This window comes from Mus caroli, chromosome 1 (genome assembly GCF_900094665.2).
Source record: "Mus caroli chromosome 1, CAROLI_EIJ_v1.1, whole genome shotgun sequence".
In the NCBI taxonomy this organism is placed as follows: Eukaryota; Metazoa; Chordata; class Mammalia; order Rodentia; family Muridae; genus Mus; species Mus caroli.
The window spans coordinates 12,598,870-12,617,641 of record NC_034570.1 but is presented as its reverse complement, the minus strand read 5'-3'; the positions used below and the strand labels follow the sequence as shown (position 1 = coordinate 12,617,641).

At 41.7% G+C, this 18,772-nt stretch overlaps 1 protein-coding gene and 1 pseudogene across 2 annotated transcripts; one reads left to right on the top strand and one right to left on the bottom strand.

Moving 5' to 3' along the window:
* Positions 1–653: 653 nt before the first annotated feature.
* On the bottom strand, positions 654–13,415 carry Tmem70 (transmembrane protein 70). Of its 2 annotated transcripts, none has more exons than XM_021162685.1 (3): positions 13,101–13,415; positions 10,835–10,943; positions 654–1,874 (listed from the first exon to the last, which is right to left on the bottom strand). In XM_021162685.1, exons 1-3 carry the CDS (start codon positions 13,296–13,298, stop codon positions 1,417–1,419), a joined length of 765 nt encoding a protein of 254 aa, XP_021018344.1. In that variant the 5' UTR covers positions 13,299–13,415; the 3' UTR covers positions 654–1,416. The 2 variants fall into 2 exon arrangements, with proteins under 2 accessions (XP_021018344.1, XP_021018353.1); XM_021162694.1 differs by having other exon boundaries at positions 10,835–10,940.
* Positions 13,416–14,955: 1,540 nt separating this feature from the next.
* Positions 14,956–15,693, top strand: LOC110305173 (annotated as a pseudogene).
* The last annotated feature ends 3,079 nt before the right edge of the window (positions 15,694–18,772 follow it).

Genomic DNA, 18,772 nt, shown 5'->3' with positions numbered 1-18,772 from the left:
ACTATGCCAGTGCCTGGCAAACACAGAAGTGGATGCTCACAGTCAGCTATTGGATGGAACACAGGGCTCCCAATGGAGAAGCTAGAGAAAGTACCCAAGGAGCTGAAGGGGTCTACAACCCTATAGGTGGAACAGCAATATGAACTAACCAGTACCCCCAGAGCTCTTATCTCTAGCTGCATATGTAGCAGAAGATGGCCTAATTGGCCATCACTGGGAAGAGAGGCCCATTGGTATTGCAAACTTTATGTACCCCAGTACAGGTAACCGCCAGGGCTAAGAAGCAGGAGTGGGTGGGTAGGGGAGCAGGGCTGGGGGGAGGGTATAGGGAACTTTCGGGATAGCATTTGAAATGTATATAAAGAAAATATCCAATAAAAGAATTTGGTTTGTAACAAAAAAAAAAAAATGTTGGGGCTGAAATGGTTCAGTTAGAAAGCACTCACTGCTCTTATGGGGGACCAGGGTTTGGTTCTGGATACCCACATATCAGCTTACAATGCTCTGTAACTCTGGGTCAAGGTGGTCGAACTCCTCTTTCTGGCTTGTGGAGGCAAACAAAACACTCATAAAATTGTAATAATTAAAAAAAACTAAAAACAAAACAAACAAAAACCCAAAACCAAACAATCAAGCACACACATACTGGGTCATGGTGGCAGGCCTTAATTTATTTAAGACCTTAATCCTTTATTTATTTAATGTATGAATGCTCTCCTGCATATACATCCACACACAAGAAGAGGCCATCACATCCCCTCATGTTGTGAGCCACCATGTGGTTGCTGGGAACTGAACTCAGGACTTCTGGAAGAGCAGCCAGTGCTCTTAACCACTGAGCCTCCGCTCCGGTTCTGATGTACCGCCGCCATACATGGCTCAGATGTGGTGGCACACACAGAAGCAGATAGATTTCTATGAATTCAAGGCCAGACTGGTCTACATAGTAAGATTCTGTCTAAAAACAAAATATATGTAAATAAATGTAGCCATACATATACCAGAATATACATGACCATCTACATTTTATTCTTAATTAAACATACTTTATTACATAGGAACACTGTCATGTAAAAATTTTTCAGAAATTCTGCTTGATAGTTTCAACTTCTGTTTTTAAGACAAGGTCCAGGATAAGCTCAAACCTACTACATTACCAAGGATGACCTCAGATTTCTAATCTTCCTACCTCGCTGGCCCATGTGCTGGGATTCTAAGTGTACAAAAGCATCCTGCTCTATGAAGGCCAATCCTAGGGCCTCACATCAGCAAACACAGTGCCAATTGCTGTGTCCTCAGCCCTTATACTTTTTTGTTTGTTTTGTTACTACAATCATTCACTAACAATAACAAAATAAAGGCAATCTTATTATACCCTGAAAATACATGGCATTTAAGCACAAATGAAGACCAGGTTCATTTTTCACCCTCATGCAGTTTCTTTTCATTGACTTCTTCCATATCAAAAGTGAACGGTTTGTCATAACCCATTAGATGGTTATAGTCTTCAGGGTTTAAAAAGAGTGCTGGATTAACTAATAGTGATTTTGTTTTAGCATAAAAGCTGGTGAATATATGTGCGCTCTCTGGAATTGTCACGTCGTCTTGGTGAAACACTGTGCTGGTTTCCGAAAGCATAACATTGTAAGTGACAGCTCTGTAAGTGTCACTTGTGGCTTCATGATACAACCGAATGACATAGCCTTTTGTAAGAAAGTGAAGCAGTGTGGGCGTGATCACCGTGAAGCTTCCCATGACGCCGTAAAATAAGACTTGCAAAGGCAGACTTCCAAACATCACATTATTTTGTGAGAGAAGGTACGGCAAGAATGCAAGGCTGAAAACACTTGTAGAATAAGAGAAACATTTCACACCTAAAGGGAAAAAAATTATAAGAGAATTAATAACTTTAAATTTTATAAAACAGTCTATTCTATTAATTCCTCCAACCTTTGCTTCCTATAGCAGTTACAGTTTGAAATCAAAATGTCCTCGAGTTTCATGTCCCTAGATGGTAGCATAATTTTGGGAAATTTTAGAAACTTTAGGAGGTGGAACTTGGCTATGACATTCAGGTTGGTTGGTGGAAACGGCCTCACCTGGCCCTTCTGTCTCTTCCTCCTATACCATGAAGTGAGGAAGCTTCTCTGCCATATACCCTACCAACCTGATGCCCTGTGCAAGGCTATGAGGCCGAGCAGCCATGGCCAACCCTTGGAAAACTATGAGTCAGAATGCATCTTTCCTCTATAATGTAGTTTTAAGTGCTTGGTCACAACGACAACAAAGCCAATAGAATAATCATTCTACCCACAATAGCAGCAAGATGTAAGCGCTTCTTACGTGCCTGGTTCTACCTTATGTCTTAAGCAGTTCACTTACTCCACTCATAAAATATATAGAAAATGCCCTAAGAGAGGTATATAATTGTTATCCTTGCTCCATGTAGAATATGAGAATTGGTGAGGCAGGAGGATTACAATTTTGAGGCCATCATAGACTATATGGTAAGACTGCTTCTGGAAAAGCCAGAAAAGAGAAGGACAGACAAAAGTATATGAAGTACTCCATAGGGTATATTTGCTCAACATGCTTACTGCCCTAGGTTGATCCCGAGTACCACCAACATTTTAAAATGAAAACGTGAGAACAAGAGAAGCTAAGTGGCTTGTCCTTGTAATCCCAGTGTACAGAGGTAAGGGCTAAACAATGAAATGTAAGGCCAGCCTGAGTACAGAATGAGGACCTGTCTCCCAAACCACAGAAGGCTGGAGAGATGGCTCAGGAGGTGAAGTGCTTGCTGTCCAAGCATGAGACCCTGAGCTCAGATCTCTTGCACCCACAACAAAACTGAGCATGGAAGCACAAACCTGTAACTCCAGAGTTGGGGAGGCAAAGACCGGCAGATTCCCACAGCTTGCTAGTCAGCCAGTCTAACCAAAATGATGATCTCCAAACTGGGCATGATGGCACATGCCTTTAATCCCAGCACTCAGGAGCTAGAGCCAGGCAGATCTCTTGAGGTCAAGCCCAGTACAGATGGAGTTCCAGGACAGCTAGGAAACAGGGAAAACCTGTCTCTCAAAACAAAACCAACCCCAAATTCTCCAAGTTCAATGGGAGTTTCTGTCTCAGAAAATAAAGTAATGATCTGTTGTAATTAGCTTTGACCTTAGCACAGTCTAGTCCCAAGAGACAGCAGTCTTGGTTGACAGCCTGTGGACATGTCTAGAAGGGATTGTCTTGATTATTACTTGATAGAGAAGGGCCCAGTCCACTTTGGTGGCACCATTCAAGTCAGGTGTCCTGGGTTATAAAAGAAACCTAGCTAAGCCCGAGTCTGTGAGCGAGTGAGCGAGCCAGCAAGCAGCATTCCTCCAAGGTTTCTCCTTCCAGGTCTTGCTTGAGTTCCTACCCTAACTCTCAGTTCAATGATGCACTGCAGCACATAAGCTGAAAAAAATCTATTACCCCCTCTAAGTCGCTTTTGGCCTGAGCACCATGTAACAGCAACAAAATGAAGAAAGAACAAGAGCAATAGAGGAAAATACCCGGTATCAGCCTCTGGGGGCACACTCACAAACATACACACACACATGCACACACATTCAAGTGTACACACACAAAAGGGAGGGAGGAGGATGAAGCAATTGTCAATGACATACAGCTAGTTACTAAGTAGTTGGAATTCAAGTAATTTGACCATTCATGAATGAGGATAAGGCAGGAAGGTTGTGAGTTCGAGTTCAGCCTTGGCTATGTATCAAGACTTTGTCTCAAAAAATAAAACAAGCAAAATAATTTAAATACCATACACTTAGAAAATATACACAGTGAAGAGTCTAACAAGTTGATTATAAAGTATATTTGGGGAAAAATATCAATGAGACAATGAGATAAGGGTTAATCCTCTCAGATATTAAGATCTAATAAACTATAAAATGGAGTGGCAAAGGTTCACAAAAGAGAGAGAGCAAAAGAGAGAGAGAGAGACAGCCAGACAGACAGACACTAATGTAACACTGGTGCATCCATAAAGAGAGCAAAATAGAAATCCCCAACCACATTGAATTACATGTTGAAATTTAATAGAGAATAAAGACATATCTAAAATCAGTGGGTAAGCCAGGCATAGTGGCACATACTTTAAGTCCCAGCACTCAGGAGGTGGATCTCTGAGTTGGAGGCCAGCCTGTTAGCATTCTGTCTAAGGTCCACCCCACAGTTACCTGGCAACAGCCAGGTATACCTGACTCACTATAAAAGGGGCTGCTTGCCCCTCTCCTCATTCTCTTGCTCTTCTTGCTCTTCCTCTTCCCTTCCCCCTCTCTCCCGATTCCCTTCCCTCCCCCCTCCATGTGCTCATGGCCCTTCTCTTCTCTTCTCTTCCCCTCCGCTCCTCTCCCCTCTCACCCTCTCCCTCTCCCCCTCTCTCTCTGCCTCTACTACCCTCTTATCTCCTCTCCCCATGCCCTTAATAAACTCTATTCTATACTATACCATTCTGTGGCTGGTCCTTTAGGGGGGTAAAGAAATGCCTCGGCATGGGCCTACCTTCCCCGTACTTGGCTACACCTCCATAAAACATATACCCCCTCTCTTTATCTTTTTATAAACACATCACAGCCTGATCTGCAGAGTGACTTCCAGAACAACCAGGGCTACACAGAAAAACCCTGTCTTGAAAAAACAATAAAGAAAGAAAAAAAGGAAGGAAGGAGGGAGAGGAGGTGAGGGAAGGGAAGGGAAAAGGGAAAAGGGAAGGGAAGGGAAGGGAAAAGGGAGAAGGGAGAAGGGAGGAGAAGGGAGAAGGGAAGGAAAGGAAAGAAAAGGGACAAGAAGGAAGTAAGAAAAGAGGAAGGAAATCAGTATGTAAAAAGATTAACTTTTTAGTAAACGATGTGAGGTTTAGGAAAACTGGATATAGAAAATGATAAAACCTTGGCTCAGATTAAGGCATTTGCTGTACAAGCTCTGACAACCTAATTTCAACCCAAGAACCAACACAAGGATAGGAAAGACCTGCTGCTCTTTGACCTCCAAATTTAAAAACTTAAAAAGAAAAGTATAAATTCAATCCATCCTTTATACCATAAGCCGTGAAAAAACCCAGAGTGCAGAGATTGAAGTGTGAAGAAAGAAATCACAGAGGTACCCATATCCTTGAAGCCCTTTATAATCTGAAATAGAAAAGTTTGAAGTATGACTCAAAATACTGAAACAAAGCTGTACATGATGCCACACACACATGTAATCCTAGAACACAGGGCGAAAGCATTCACAACTAGTTCCTGCTGTACAGCTGGTCTGCAGCGAGACTGGACAGCATGACATCCTAGTATAAGCACACCAGGGGACACTCAGTAGTCAGGGCTGGTAGGGCTCTTTCAGGACTCAGTTCTCAGCAGACACAATGAGATAGATACTCACAACTGCATGCATTTTTCAGCCCCTAAGGGATCCAACTGACTCCCTAAGGGCTCCTGACTCTGGGGCAGGTGTATTCATGTGCACATACTCCCATAATGACACAATAACACATGTATGTATTATAAAATAGTTAAAATATTTTTTGAAGTTCCAGGATCAACCAGGGTCAAATGACTGACAGTCTAACTATATTTTTTAAAAAAAGAAAGAAAAGGAAAGGAAAGAGGAAAACAACATAGTGTATCATGTTTGAGGCCAGTCTGAGATACATCCATCCTTGACAGAAATATTCTGAACTTATATCAGAAGGATGAATGTTTGTGGAATGAGAAAACCAAAAAGCTTGACATTTCAAGGGAAAATACGGAACTGTTCCTTTAAATAAATTAGCACAAAAAATCTCAATTCGTGAGATACATGTAATTAAAGTAAGTATTACTGCTTTCCCCAACACTGACAAAAACAGAAGTCTGACAACTTACTGTTCACAAAAGTGGAACGAAGCCGTCATTCTTATCCACTGCTACTGGCTGTTGTTTACTGCCTCTCCTCTTCCCACAGGTGCTTGATATGACAGCAGCATGCACAGGATAACTGAGGACCATGCTGACTCCTATGTAACTCTCTCAGCCCTTCCAAAATACCTTCCCCATTACTTTTGTTACACTGTAGTAAGTTAGTGTCCCCTAAAACTGATGCCTACAAGAATTTTATAATGTGTCCTTATTTGGAAATAAGATCTTTGTAGATCTAAAGAACAAAATGAGATCATGCAGGATTAAGGTGGGCTCTAAATCTAATGAAAGTGCCCTTATAAGGACACAAAAAGTAAGAGATGCAGGGAAGGCTGCCACAGGAAGAACAAGTAACAGTCACAGGCAAATTATAAGCCAAGAATGCTAAGGTAGCCAGGAGCCACCAGCAGGTTAAGGGGTAAGAATACTACTTCCTAGAGTCTTCAAGAAATGTGACCCAGGTCACACTGTAGCCCCCAGACCTGTAAGAAAAGACATTTCTCTTGTTCTCAGTTACCAGAAAGAAACTAGCAGATAGGAAGGTGCAGCATCAGGAACTGCTGGAATGTGGCCAACATTCACAGGCCATTCGGTTAGGAAAGCTCAATGAGCTCTCTCGTCTTTATCCAGCCCAGGACCCCACGTATGGAATGGCAAACTCACATTTAGGGTGGATCTTCTTCCCACATAAACTAAGCTGATGTAGGGAATCTTTCCCAGACACGCTCAGAGATCCCTTCAGTCTGACAATCCTCCTGCTTGTACTAAGTATTCTGCACCTAGGATATATGTGCTCCTTCCACACCTCATATCAGACTTTACTCATCAGACAAGGCATTATGGGAAGGCCTAATGGAAAGGTATCCCGATAAGACCAATCTGTCTCCTCAACGTGAACTCACATCTAACTTACAACTTAGAAATACTGCACTAAATATGTGGTCTATTCATCCTTTCTTCCCTACCAATGTTAAGACTCTACACTACCTTTAAGTATAGTATCCCTAACACAGTGCCCCTGGTACAACACATAGCAGATATGGAATCTGTAATTATCTGAGACTGCATTAACAATGAGGGAAGCCTTCAAGTGTTTACCATGGAGCAGTTAATGCTCCAAATCACAACGCTTCCCAGGTACAAAGTAGCACCAACCTTTGACAAGCAACTTTCCACTTCTACTACCCAGAACAAAGACTCAGGGAACAACTTCCTCTACCAATTACAATTGTATTTTGTTTTGGTTTTGGTTTTTCTTTCTTTTTTTTTAAGATTTGTTTTTTGTTTTTTTTTGTTTTTTGTTTTTTGTTTTTTTATGTAAGTACACTGTCACTGTCTGCAGATATACCAGAAGAGGGTGTCAGATTCCACTACAGATGGTTGTGAGCCATCATGTGGTTGCTGGGTATTGACCTCCGAACCTCTGGTAGAACAGTCCATGCTCTTAACCGCTGAGCTATCTCTTCAGCCCTTGGTTTTGTTTTTCAATACAGGGTTTCTCTTGTATAGACCTGGCTGTCCTAGAGCTTGCTCTTGTAGTCCAGGCTGGCCTCAAACTCAGAGGTCTGCCTGCCTCTGCCTCCCGAGTGCTGGGATTAAAAGTGTGTGCCATTACTGCCCAGCCAAAAAAGTTTTTAAATCATTATGTTATCTGTTGGTGTTTTGTCTGTGCAACCCATGTATACCTGGTGTCTGTAGGAAGGAGTCAGATGCCATGGAATTGTAGTTATAGATGCTTGTTAGCCTCCATGTGGTTACTGAGAATTATGTAAGAGCAGCCAGCACTCTTTTAAACACTAAACTTCTGCCTAGCTCCAAAATTGTAGAACTTTGATATTCCAGTTATACTCTTCCCACAGACATTATAGCTTATCCATACAAAAATTAATCCTGGCTTTCTCCTTTACGAACAAGAGTCAAGGAAGGATACAGTACAAGTCAATAAACCTTCCTATATAAACCTTCAACTCATTAAGACTTTTGAAGAACTTTCTAACCCCTAATGATAATAACCACTGAATTGCAATTCTAAAGTCAGTAGAATAACTGGTCCTTATTCCGAAAAAGTTATAGATAGCTAAAATTTTAAGTGTACTGTAATGTAATACCATATACTTGAAAACCAACAGATTTCCAGAGTTAAATTTTACAGTCATTTTATACCAACATGAGTAAATGTAGGCACTGAAATGCTGTGGCCATACAGCAATCTGCAAGGTATTTCTGATTCCATTCCTACTGAGGTTACTAAAATACAGGACAACTCTGAGGACTTATAAATCATATAACTTCACTAGGTTCTTCTGAGTGTCTCCACTAAACTATGACCAAAGTCAGTAAATAGCTTTACTGAACTTATTCAATATGCCATCTTTTCCTTCTCTACAATAACCCTCTATCCCCTGCAAGAATAAATAAGTCTTCTACAAATTCCAAGAACTGAACAAACATTATTTACAGATTTTGGAAATATAAAACATTCCACTCAATGCTCAGAACTGAACATAGGACTTTAAGCCCTAGGCAAGTAAGTATTCTAACCACTGAGCTACACTGCCAGCGCCACCCCCATTTTAAATGTTAAATTTAGAAACATTTAAGTAAAAATGAGGCCAGTGAGGCCAGATGTCATTACAGGCCCCTGTCACCCTGTGACTTTTATTTTTTGGAGACAGAGTTTCACTATGTAGCTCTGACAGTCCTCTAACAAGGCTAGCCTCAACTCAGATACACACTTGCACTAAAGTTATGCACCCCCACGCCCAGCTTCAAACAACTATTCTAAAGAGGTATAACTAGGGCCAGGTTGCTACATGCACTCCAGTAGTGACCCCGAGAACCTGAGTGCTGTCCCGAGGCGAAAAGTTCATGGAAACTTAGTCTCCTGGAATCGTGGCATCCTGTATAAAGAATGCTCCAATGTCCTTGCTTTAGTTGGTAAACGGATCTGTGTGTTTTCCCTTAATAATGCTTTATTATAAGTGCTCCTAAGCATTGATTTTTTTTTTTTTTTTTTTTGGTTTTTCGAGACAGGGTTTCTCTGTATAGCAGGGGCTGTCCTGGATCTCACTTTGTAGACCAGGCTGGCCTTGAACTCAGAAATCCGCCTGCCTCTGCCTCCTGAGTGCTGGGATTCAAGGCGTACGCCACCACGCCCGGCTCAGGATTGATATTTTGACATATAGCTAAATTAGATTCTAGGCAGACCTTGATCCGACCTTGGGCATGGATAGCTAAGTCACTGCCCTACACAGAAATTTACCATTATCTAGAAAGAAGGAAGTTTGTGACCTAAAGAACCAGAGTAGATACTTAGAATTATAGATAGCTGAGTTACACCCATACACAAGTATTTACAATGGCCTATCCGGAAGGTGGACTAGAATAGGAACTAAGGCAAGGGCAGGAAGCCCTTGCCCCTGGCTTCTAAGATTAAGTGGACCTTAGGTGGAGCTGTTTTTGATCTCAGTTGTTAACATTAAATTTTATCCCAGTTGGTTCTCACCAGTCCTTCCGTGTTTGCATTCCTGTTTTGTGTAAGAATCCAGTAACCTTTCTGTACCTTGCTGGTTGTGTCACCCAACTTCCCTATTTTCTTCTGTATAAAAAGTTTGATGCTTGATTTGACAAGTTACATTCAGATCCACACTCCCTCGTGTCCAGTCTGTCTGTCAATTCCCCCTGACTCCTTGCCCACTAGAGACCCGTTCCACCAAGACAAGGGACCAAAAGGGTCTGCGGTACCAGGTATACAAGATAGTCAGGATCCTTCTCAAAACAACAACATAAAAGAAGTATTACCAGGTTTTTGGTCACAGCTTTTGCATTTGATCAAATACTGAAGAAAGGCAACTTAAAAGGAGGAAAAGGCAACTTTATTATTTCTGAGCTCTCAATCTACAGTTGCTTAGTCCCTATGAACTTGGGTGAAACATCATGCCAAAAGGTGTACGTACTGGAAGACCTTCATGGCAAACTGGAACCAGAGAGAGAAGGAAGGGAGGAATTGGGAACAAGATACTCCTCCCTCCAAAACTCAGCCCCAGTGACCCACTTTCTAAGAGGAAGGCCTCTTTTAGGGTTTCCAGAACTCTCAAAACAGTGCCATCAGCTGGGGAAGTTAGGCTATTAAATATAAATAGATTATATTTATAAATATATCATTAAGATAATTATTAATATATTAAATACATGAGCTGCTGAGCTCAAATCAAACTGTAACAATCTTCTTCCACTTCTCTTAGAATACTCACATAGTTGTATTTGCCTGTTGGCGATTCTAAGACAAATAATGATGGAAGGGAAGCTTCAGTGCCTAGGTATCAAATCACACTACAACTCCGCCTTCAAACATCACTGAAACCCTAAAAACAAAGTCTCAACCTCTACACTGTTTCAAAAAGCTTTAAGGAAAAAAANAATTGAGACATGCTAAAAAAAAAAAAAAGCCAACAACAACAAAAACAAAACAAACAAACAAAAAACAAGGTTAACTAACATATGCTAAAAAAGGTTTACTCTGGGGCAGGGACAAGCCCCAGAGACCTCAACCCCATGCAAAGAGGCAATTGAGTAAAGCTGGGCCTGGGAGAGGTGGTCTTCCCCAGGAAAGAACACATCAACTGGTTTTCCATCACAAAATGGTCAGCCCTGAAAACACAAACAAGTAACACTGTATCCATTCAACAAATTATAATTAGAAATATTTATGCATATACATATATCCATGCAATAACTGAGGATAAGACACCATGAATTTGAACGAAAATAACAGGGGAGGGGATATAGGAAGTTTTGAAGGCAGGAATGGAAAGGGAGAAGTATAATTATTTTATAATCTCAAAAAGAAAAAGGAAAATAAGGAAATAATCTCACTTCAGACTACTCACCAAATATCGTTCGGGCCAGGTTTCCAGTATAAATCAGCCTGCCATCTTCTGGTTTATCAACTTGTGTATGTAAGCAGCGGACACATCGTCCCCAACAAACAGGTATCTGCTGAAACAAGAAACCATTGAGTAACTGGCTGTTTGAACAAATTTTTATTTTTATCAATGTTGTTTTTTATTTCATTTAAATATAACAAAGAGAACTTGTTACAATGTCATGCAAAGAATTCTCTCAAATAACTAGAGGATTCCCAGGCTTCCTGCCTGCCACTCTAGCCAATCAGAGAACTCCAGAGTCAGAGAGATCTTATCTCTTAAAAACCAGGTTTCAGGATGGAGAGGCTCATTGCTCTTCCAGAGAACCAAGGTTCAGAGTCCCAGCACCTTCTGCAACCCAAGCCCATGGGATCCATGCCCTTTCTGGGCCTTCATAAGCACTGATTGATGTGGTTCGTTCATTTGTATGTATGTATGCATGTATACACATACATGAAAGCAAAACACCCATACATATAAAATAAGAATCGTGCTGCACAGTGGTGGTGCATGCCCTCTGACTCAGCACTTGGGAAACAGTGGCAGGCTGATCTGAGGCCGACTTGGCCTCAAAAAAAAAAAAATCTTAAATAAGATTGAGATAGAAGACAGTCAATGATGGCCTCCACATGTATGTACACAAAGATACTACATAGGCAAAAACATTTGTTTAAATTAGCTTTAATAATCTAAGAAAATACAGAAGGCATGACTGCACATGTCTTTGATCCCAACATTCAGGAGGCAGAGGCACGTAAATCTGAGTTCAAGTCCAGTCAAAAAACAACAGCAAAAACAATCTTAGCAAAATACTGTAAATTGAGGGGTTTGTTTTGCTTTGTTTTGTTTGGTGGGTTCGTATGCACAGGGATGTCCAGAGATCAAACTCCCATCCCAAAGACAAAAGCCTCCACAGACTAGGCTTCTCCTACCACCCCTGTGGTTAGTACTTAGGAACTACTTACATGAATAACTAGCATTTTTAAGGCTGTCTCCCTGAAAGCCTTGCATATACCTTGTACCCCATTTTGGTCTTGAAGATCAAGTCTAGTCACCAATGTGGTCCATGTTGGCCTCCAACTGACCATGAAGTTCATGCTGACCCTCTGTCTGAGCCTCCAGAGCTAATACTGGGACTTTTTAAAGTCTGTGCCACTACCATACTCTGGGCCTTCGATCTCTTAGCAAGAAAGCTTGCTTGAAAAACTGCTTGAAAGCTATATGAAACAGGAGTTTCCCAAGTATGTAAAAATTAGCATCTAAAAATGAATTTCACATTGCTCACATTTAAAAATGCAAAAAAGTATGCCTAATTTGTGTTGAAATTAAGAGTCCAATATCTCGAGACCCTTGGCTTATAGCACACACCTTTAATCTGTGAGTTTGAAGCCTGCACCAGCCTGGTCAACGACAGATCAGCCAGGGTTACACAGGGAAACCTACCCACAAGCAACTAACAACAAATAATTCAATTACCACTTTCAGCATTTCTTAAAAGTTTTTTAAATTCTTATGTATTACAATGTAGTTTAAAATACATAAAATTCTTGCCGAGCCACACCTTTAATCCCAGCACTCTGGAGGCAGTGGCAGGAGATGTCAGAGTTCAAGGCCAGCCTGGTCTACAGAGCAAGTCTCGGGTTAGCCAAGACTACACGTAAGAAACCCTGTCTCGAAAACCCATAAAATTCTTACATTTTATAGTATAGTTTAACATACTACGTACTTTGTTCGATAACACCCACACCCCACCTTTCACTCAGTAATCAAAAAAATTCCTAAAACCGGACAAGTAACACAACTTAGGAGGCTAGCTCCACGTGCTGCATCAATTTCTTAGCACTTAGCGCCCTTCTGACCTTTAGCTCTAGAGTAAGAAATAAGTCCCTGCGCAGCAAAGCACATCTTTAATCCTAGAATGGGAAGTCAATAGGTAGGCGAGTCTCTGATTTCGAGGGCAACCGGGTCTATATAGCGAATTCAGGACAGGCGAGTCTACAAAACTGGGACATCCTGTCTCTGAAAAACAACAACAACAACAAAAAGAACCACTTGTGGTGCTTTAACAGCCTTCGTAAGGAGAATCAATCCCTGGATTGACAGCAGCAGTGGACCCCGAGGTCGAGGCCTGCTCCTCCCAGGCCCGCACCGGGAGTGTCCCCTCAGCACTGGAGTTCCCAGACCGCATGCTGCGCCCGCTCCCCGTCACCACAGCCTACGAACGGCCGACCTGCGCTCGCCCCGATGGCCTGCAAGACTCGGCTAGCGGTAGATGCCCGCCGCTCCGCAGCCGCTCTGGCTTGGCTAGCGAGGCCGCACGCCAGGAAGCGATCCCGGAACCTCGGAGCGCGGCGGCCACACACCACGTCGTCCTCGTCCGGCCCGGCCATAGGCCCGCTGCCCACCGGCCGCCCAACCCCAACAGCATGCTGCGAGTTGGAGAAGGTGGCCGTCAGTTCCCAGCTGCGGCCAAGGACACCAAAAAGCGATTCCGCTCAACAGTGGCCCCCTCAAGAGCGGTGAGGCTCCGCCCCTTAAACTGAACACGCGGCCGGATTGGTGCCCGCGCGTGCGCAGAAAATGCGGCCGGCCTGCAACCTTCTCCACCTGGTGGGTTCCAGGCAGCAAAGGACCCAAAACCCCAACTCCCTGCCTAAGATGATGGGCTTCAACCGAGTTCCTAGTATTTGGTCGGCTTTTGACGGTGTGCAAGGACAGAGTGTGTAGGCATGTGAAAAAGACAGTGACCAGAAGCCTAAATACTTCGTTCTCATGAAAGTCACTTTATAGGTCCTAAAAATGGTTTGGGAAAATGATTTAGCTTCGCAGAAGTAATTGTAGCATATCAGCCCAAAAGGAATGTAGTTTAAAATACTTAATGTTATAATGTTTAAATACTTTGTATGCTATAATATGCTATTAACAAAATGAATGAATGATTTAGTCCCAGCACTTGGGAGACAGAGACAGGCGCATTTCTGAGTTCGAGGCCAGCCTGGTCTACAGGGTGAGTTCCAGGACAGCCAGGGCTACACAGAGAAACCCTATCTCGGAAAACCAAAAAAAAAAAAAAAAAAAAAAAACCCCTTCTAAAAAAAAAAAAAAAAAAAAAAAAAAAAAAAGGAATGATTTAATGATTTAACTTAATTCCACCACTGAGATAGGAGAAAATAGAACTTTTTCACATAATTTTCGATTTTGTTGACAGATTTTTCTTTTATTTTTGCCCATTAAAAACGTCGTGTCCGAGCTGGGTGTGGTGGCGCACGCCTTTAATCCCAGCACAGGCAAAGGCAGACAGATTTCTGAGTTCGAGGCCAACCTGGTCTACAGAGTAAGTTCCAGGACAGCCAGGGCTATACAGAGAAACCCTATCTCGAAAAAACAAAACAAAAAAACACAAAGAAACAAACAAACAAAAAACCCCATCGTGTCCAAGGTGGGGAGTGTATCTTGCCTACCACGGACTGACATAGAAGAGTGTACAGTGTTGCAAATCCAGAGCCAATTTATCCTGGGCCATTTGCAGATCTCTCAGTAGCCTTAATGTATTGTCCTCCTGTGTAACTAACATCTTTATGACCTTCAGCTGGAACACACCGAGTTCAAGCTTTCATTTGGAATGCACAGGGTATTAGTTTTCCAACCGAGCACTAAGCTAAGAGTACTGTCAAATAGCACCTGAAGCCTAAAACAGGTTTCCCCACTTTTAAAAAACGTACCTAACCATCCCACTAATGTAGAAACCTGTCTTGACTGACGATTTTCTTTGTTCTGTTACTATAAAAAGCTTCATGAAACTACTTCCATGTTGAAACATGGAACATGGGGACATGGGGTGACCTAAATCTGTGTTTCCAAGCCATGGTCACTCATTTGGTTCTAGAATAAGTCCTCTTTTCTCTCCATTGAGGTGAGAGTTTTTTGAATCAACACTATACCTTTCTCCCAAAGGCAGATGATACTTAGTGCCTATTGCTCAGGACTTAATACAGGAGTAGAGGGAGCACTGTAACGGCATAAATTTGGGAACCCATGGTGCAAATGTGTAATAGGACAAGCATCTAAAAATAATCGAGAATACCTCTAACTGGAATCTCTGTGTTCTAGGTCAGGTCAGACATTCAGGTCATAATGCCTGAAATAAATACCAACCATCTTGATGAAAAATCGGTTTAGTTTGTAGCAAAGATGTATATTCTTATTGATGAAAATGGCAATAAAATTGGAGCTGACACCAAGAAAAGTTGTCACCTGAATGAATACATCAACAAAGGATTATTACATCCATGGAGCATTTAGTGTCTTCTTGTTTAATAATGAAAATAAGCTCCTGTTACAACAGAGATCAGATGCTAAAATTACCTTTCCAGGTCATTTCACCAATAGTTGCTGTAGTCATCCATTAAGTAATCCAGGTGAGCTGGATAAAAACAATGCCATCGCTGTGAAGCGAGCGGCACAGAGACGCTTAAAAGCAGAGTTGGGAATACTCTTGGAAGAGGTTGATCGAAATGAAATCAGTTATCTAACAAGAATTTACTACAAGGTCCAATCTGATGGTATCTTGGGTGAACGTGAAATTGATTACATTTTGTTTCTGAGGAAGGATGTAACCTCGAATCCAGATCCCAATGAGATTAAAAGCCGTTGCTATGTATCAAAGGAAGAACTCAAAGAAATTATGAAGATGGCAGCCAGTGCTGAAATAAAGTTAATTCCGCGGTTTCAAACTATCGCAGACACTTTTCTCTTTAAATAGTGGGGTAACTTAAACCATTTGAGTCCACTTGTTGACTATGAGAAAAATACATCGGATGTGACTGTGTAAATGATTTGAAAGTTTTGCTTCTTAGTAAGAATGGTTTTGTTTTGCTTTAAGTTGGACTCCCTGGTATAATACATAGGTGTTTCACAACCAGAATTTGTTTTGAGAAAAGAAAAAAAAACTGAACTAACTTATAGTTTTGCATTATATATCCCACATATATGCACTGATGTTTGTAAAAGACATTTAGGAGAAGTTATTGTGAAATTATGCCATAAATAAAACTTCATTTAGCCCGTCCAAATACATGGCCATGACAAGATTAAATACATAAGTAGAACTCCTTATTTTTTACATTTTGACAAACACTTTCAAAACACTTTGCTATTTGCCAAGTGTATTTTTTTAGCATTAGATTTTTACCATCCGTCAGAAAATTGAGCAGAAGACACTGCTTCGCTGCTTTGAAACAGCACTAAGAGGTTAAATGGGTAGGGCTGGGGACACAGCTCAGTGGGCAGGGCTGGGGACACAGCTCAGGGCTGGGGATACAGCTCAGTAATACCATAATTGCCTTGTAGGCATGATGTCATGGGTGGCTGAGTCCCTAACCCTAAAGATATTTGTAACACCAATAATAGCTTTATTTTTAAATGCTGCATAATGGATAAGTTTTTTTTCCTCATAAAAATTTTTGAACCTAATTTCTTGCTAACTCAGAACAGTTGATCACTGGGGATTTGACTATGTAGCAAGTATTTATTGAAAATTAAAAATAAATTATTTTTAAAAATAAGCTAAAAATACTGGTGATATAATTTAATGGGGATAAACTGTTTTACACAATACTACATAAGTTTCCAAAGGTGAACTTGATAAATTTGTCCTCTAAATATCTTCAGATCAACTTCACAGTCAGCTGCATCAGGAAAAATTTCTCACCTAGCACAGCAGCTCTATGACCCCTTCTCGGGTCAAACGACCCTTTCAGAGGGGTCGCCTAAGACAAACAGAAAGCACAGATACTTACATGACAATTCATAACAGTAGCAAAATTACGTTTATGAAGTAGCAACAAAAATAATTTTTTGGTTGGAGTCATCACAACTTGAGGCACTGTATTAAAGGGTTGCAGCATTAGAAAGGCTGAGTGAGAACCAGCCACTACTGTAGCAGGTAAAAGATGATACAGGTTAGAGGAACCCACTTCTCCTAGGTGTACTTTAGCAGAACCTAAGCATTGTTGATATACTGTTAAATAATAAAAAATACTGTAATCCTCTCCATGCTTATTTTTCCTCTAAATAAGGTGAGAGGATGACATAAACTTCATTTTAGGACCAGGCCTAACTTCAAAAGGAAAGGAGAAAAGACAATACTCCCCCACCCTCCACCCCACCCCACCCCCTCCCCGCAAAGTTAGGAACTAGGCTTTAAGTCACCAGCTCCAAGGACAAGGCCACAGAATCCCCCATCTAAAGAGCAGCCTGGGGATACCCACAAGGATGGGGAGGTATTGTATCTCAGGATGGCCCATCTGTTCTGGGCAGCCTTATATGGTTTGGGTATTTCATTGTGTAGTTAAACATTCATGACACAGGAATGCAGTCCACTGACCACAAGCCAATCAGAAAACAACCCAGGTAACATCACCCAGCTCTCACCAATGAAGTTTTAGATTACCTAACCCTAGTTAAAATCCCCCTAGTTCCCTACAAAAAGGCCTGCAGAACGTTGTCTGTCTTTACCATCTTTTTGTAAGTGGCTGACCCCTGCATGCAGGCTTCTTTCTTTCAAGAAATAAAAACACTCTTGCCAATTGCATATGTGGGTGGTGGTCTCTGTGCAGCGTTTTAGGACTTAACAGTAAGGTAAGTTTGTGGGCTCAGTTGATAACTCTTGGCAGATTCCCTATGCTTTGGACAAAGGCTTACCAAGCAAAATAGCCATCCAAATGCTCTCAGGCTTCTATTAACACATAAAGGCCTTGAAGAAACTGCAACAGCTGTGTGCTGCCAAAGCACAACTCTGGCTCCAGAAGGCACTATTCTAGTCATGATTACTTCAATTTACACCTGGCTCTTTGCCATTTCAAGCCTCAATGAACTCTAGATGACCTTGAAGCCATTTTCACCTAGACCAGAAGTGCAATTCTCCTGGTGGGCCAACAGAAAGTCTAAGATCAGTACTAACACCATGCTCCATTTGAATGAAAGACTGCCAATTTGATGCACCCATGGTCCTGCATTTGCATGAAAGACAAACTCAAAAGATGAACAGTCCTTTGTTTTCATAAGATTGACATAATTAATGCAGACATCTTTGCCACACACATTTTCTGGCTATATAAACTGACTATTCAGCTATATTGGGGAGCCTTATGGGAGACATGGCTTAGCAATTTAGAGTACCTGTTCTTACAGAGGACCTGGATTCAATTCTTAGCATCCACATGGTGGCTCATAATCACTTATAACTCATAACTCCAATATCAGGGGATCTGATGCTGAAAGCACAACATAAACCCCATTTGTCTCCATTTAAGGACCAGGCCCTATTTCGAAAAAGAACAATAAGACATCAGACCCAGAAACTAGGTCATAAGATGACAGCTCCAGGGACAGACCATAAAATCCAGAACAAGATCATAAACCTTCCTCCCATAGAACAGCCTGGGGATAACTACAAAAATGGGGAAATATCTTACTCAGAGTGGGCCATCTGTGCTGGGCAGCCCTATCCCATCCTCTAGAAATGCAGGCCACTGACCACCTGTGATCTCCTAGCACCCACCAATGAAATTTTAGATTACCTAGTTCCTCTAGAGAGTTCCTGGTTCCCTATAAGAAGGCTTGTGCACCTTTGTCTGGGGGTCAACATTTCAAAGAATGGTTGACACTCCCAACCCCTCACACGCTGGTTGTTTCTGAAGACTATCTGAGCCTGGAGTCTTCTTTCGGCAATTTTCAGACCCATAGAATGCCTTCTTCTGATCTTCATGAGTATTGGGCATGCACCTGGTATACATACAGGTAATGGCTATTCCTGGTTGTCAACTTGACTATATCTGGAATGAACTACAATCCAGAATTGGAGGGTTCACCTGTGATCTAGACCTTGAGGCTGGGAGATAG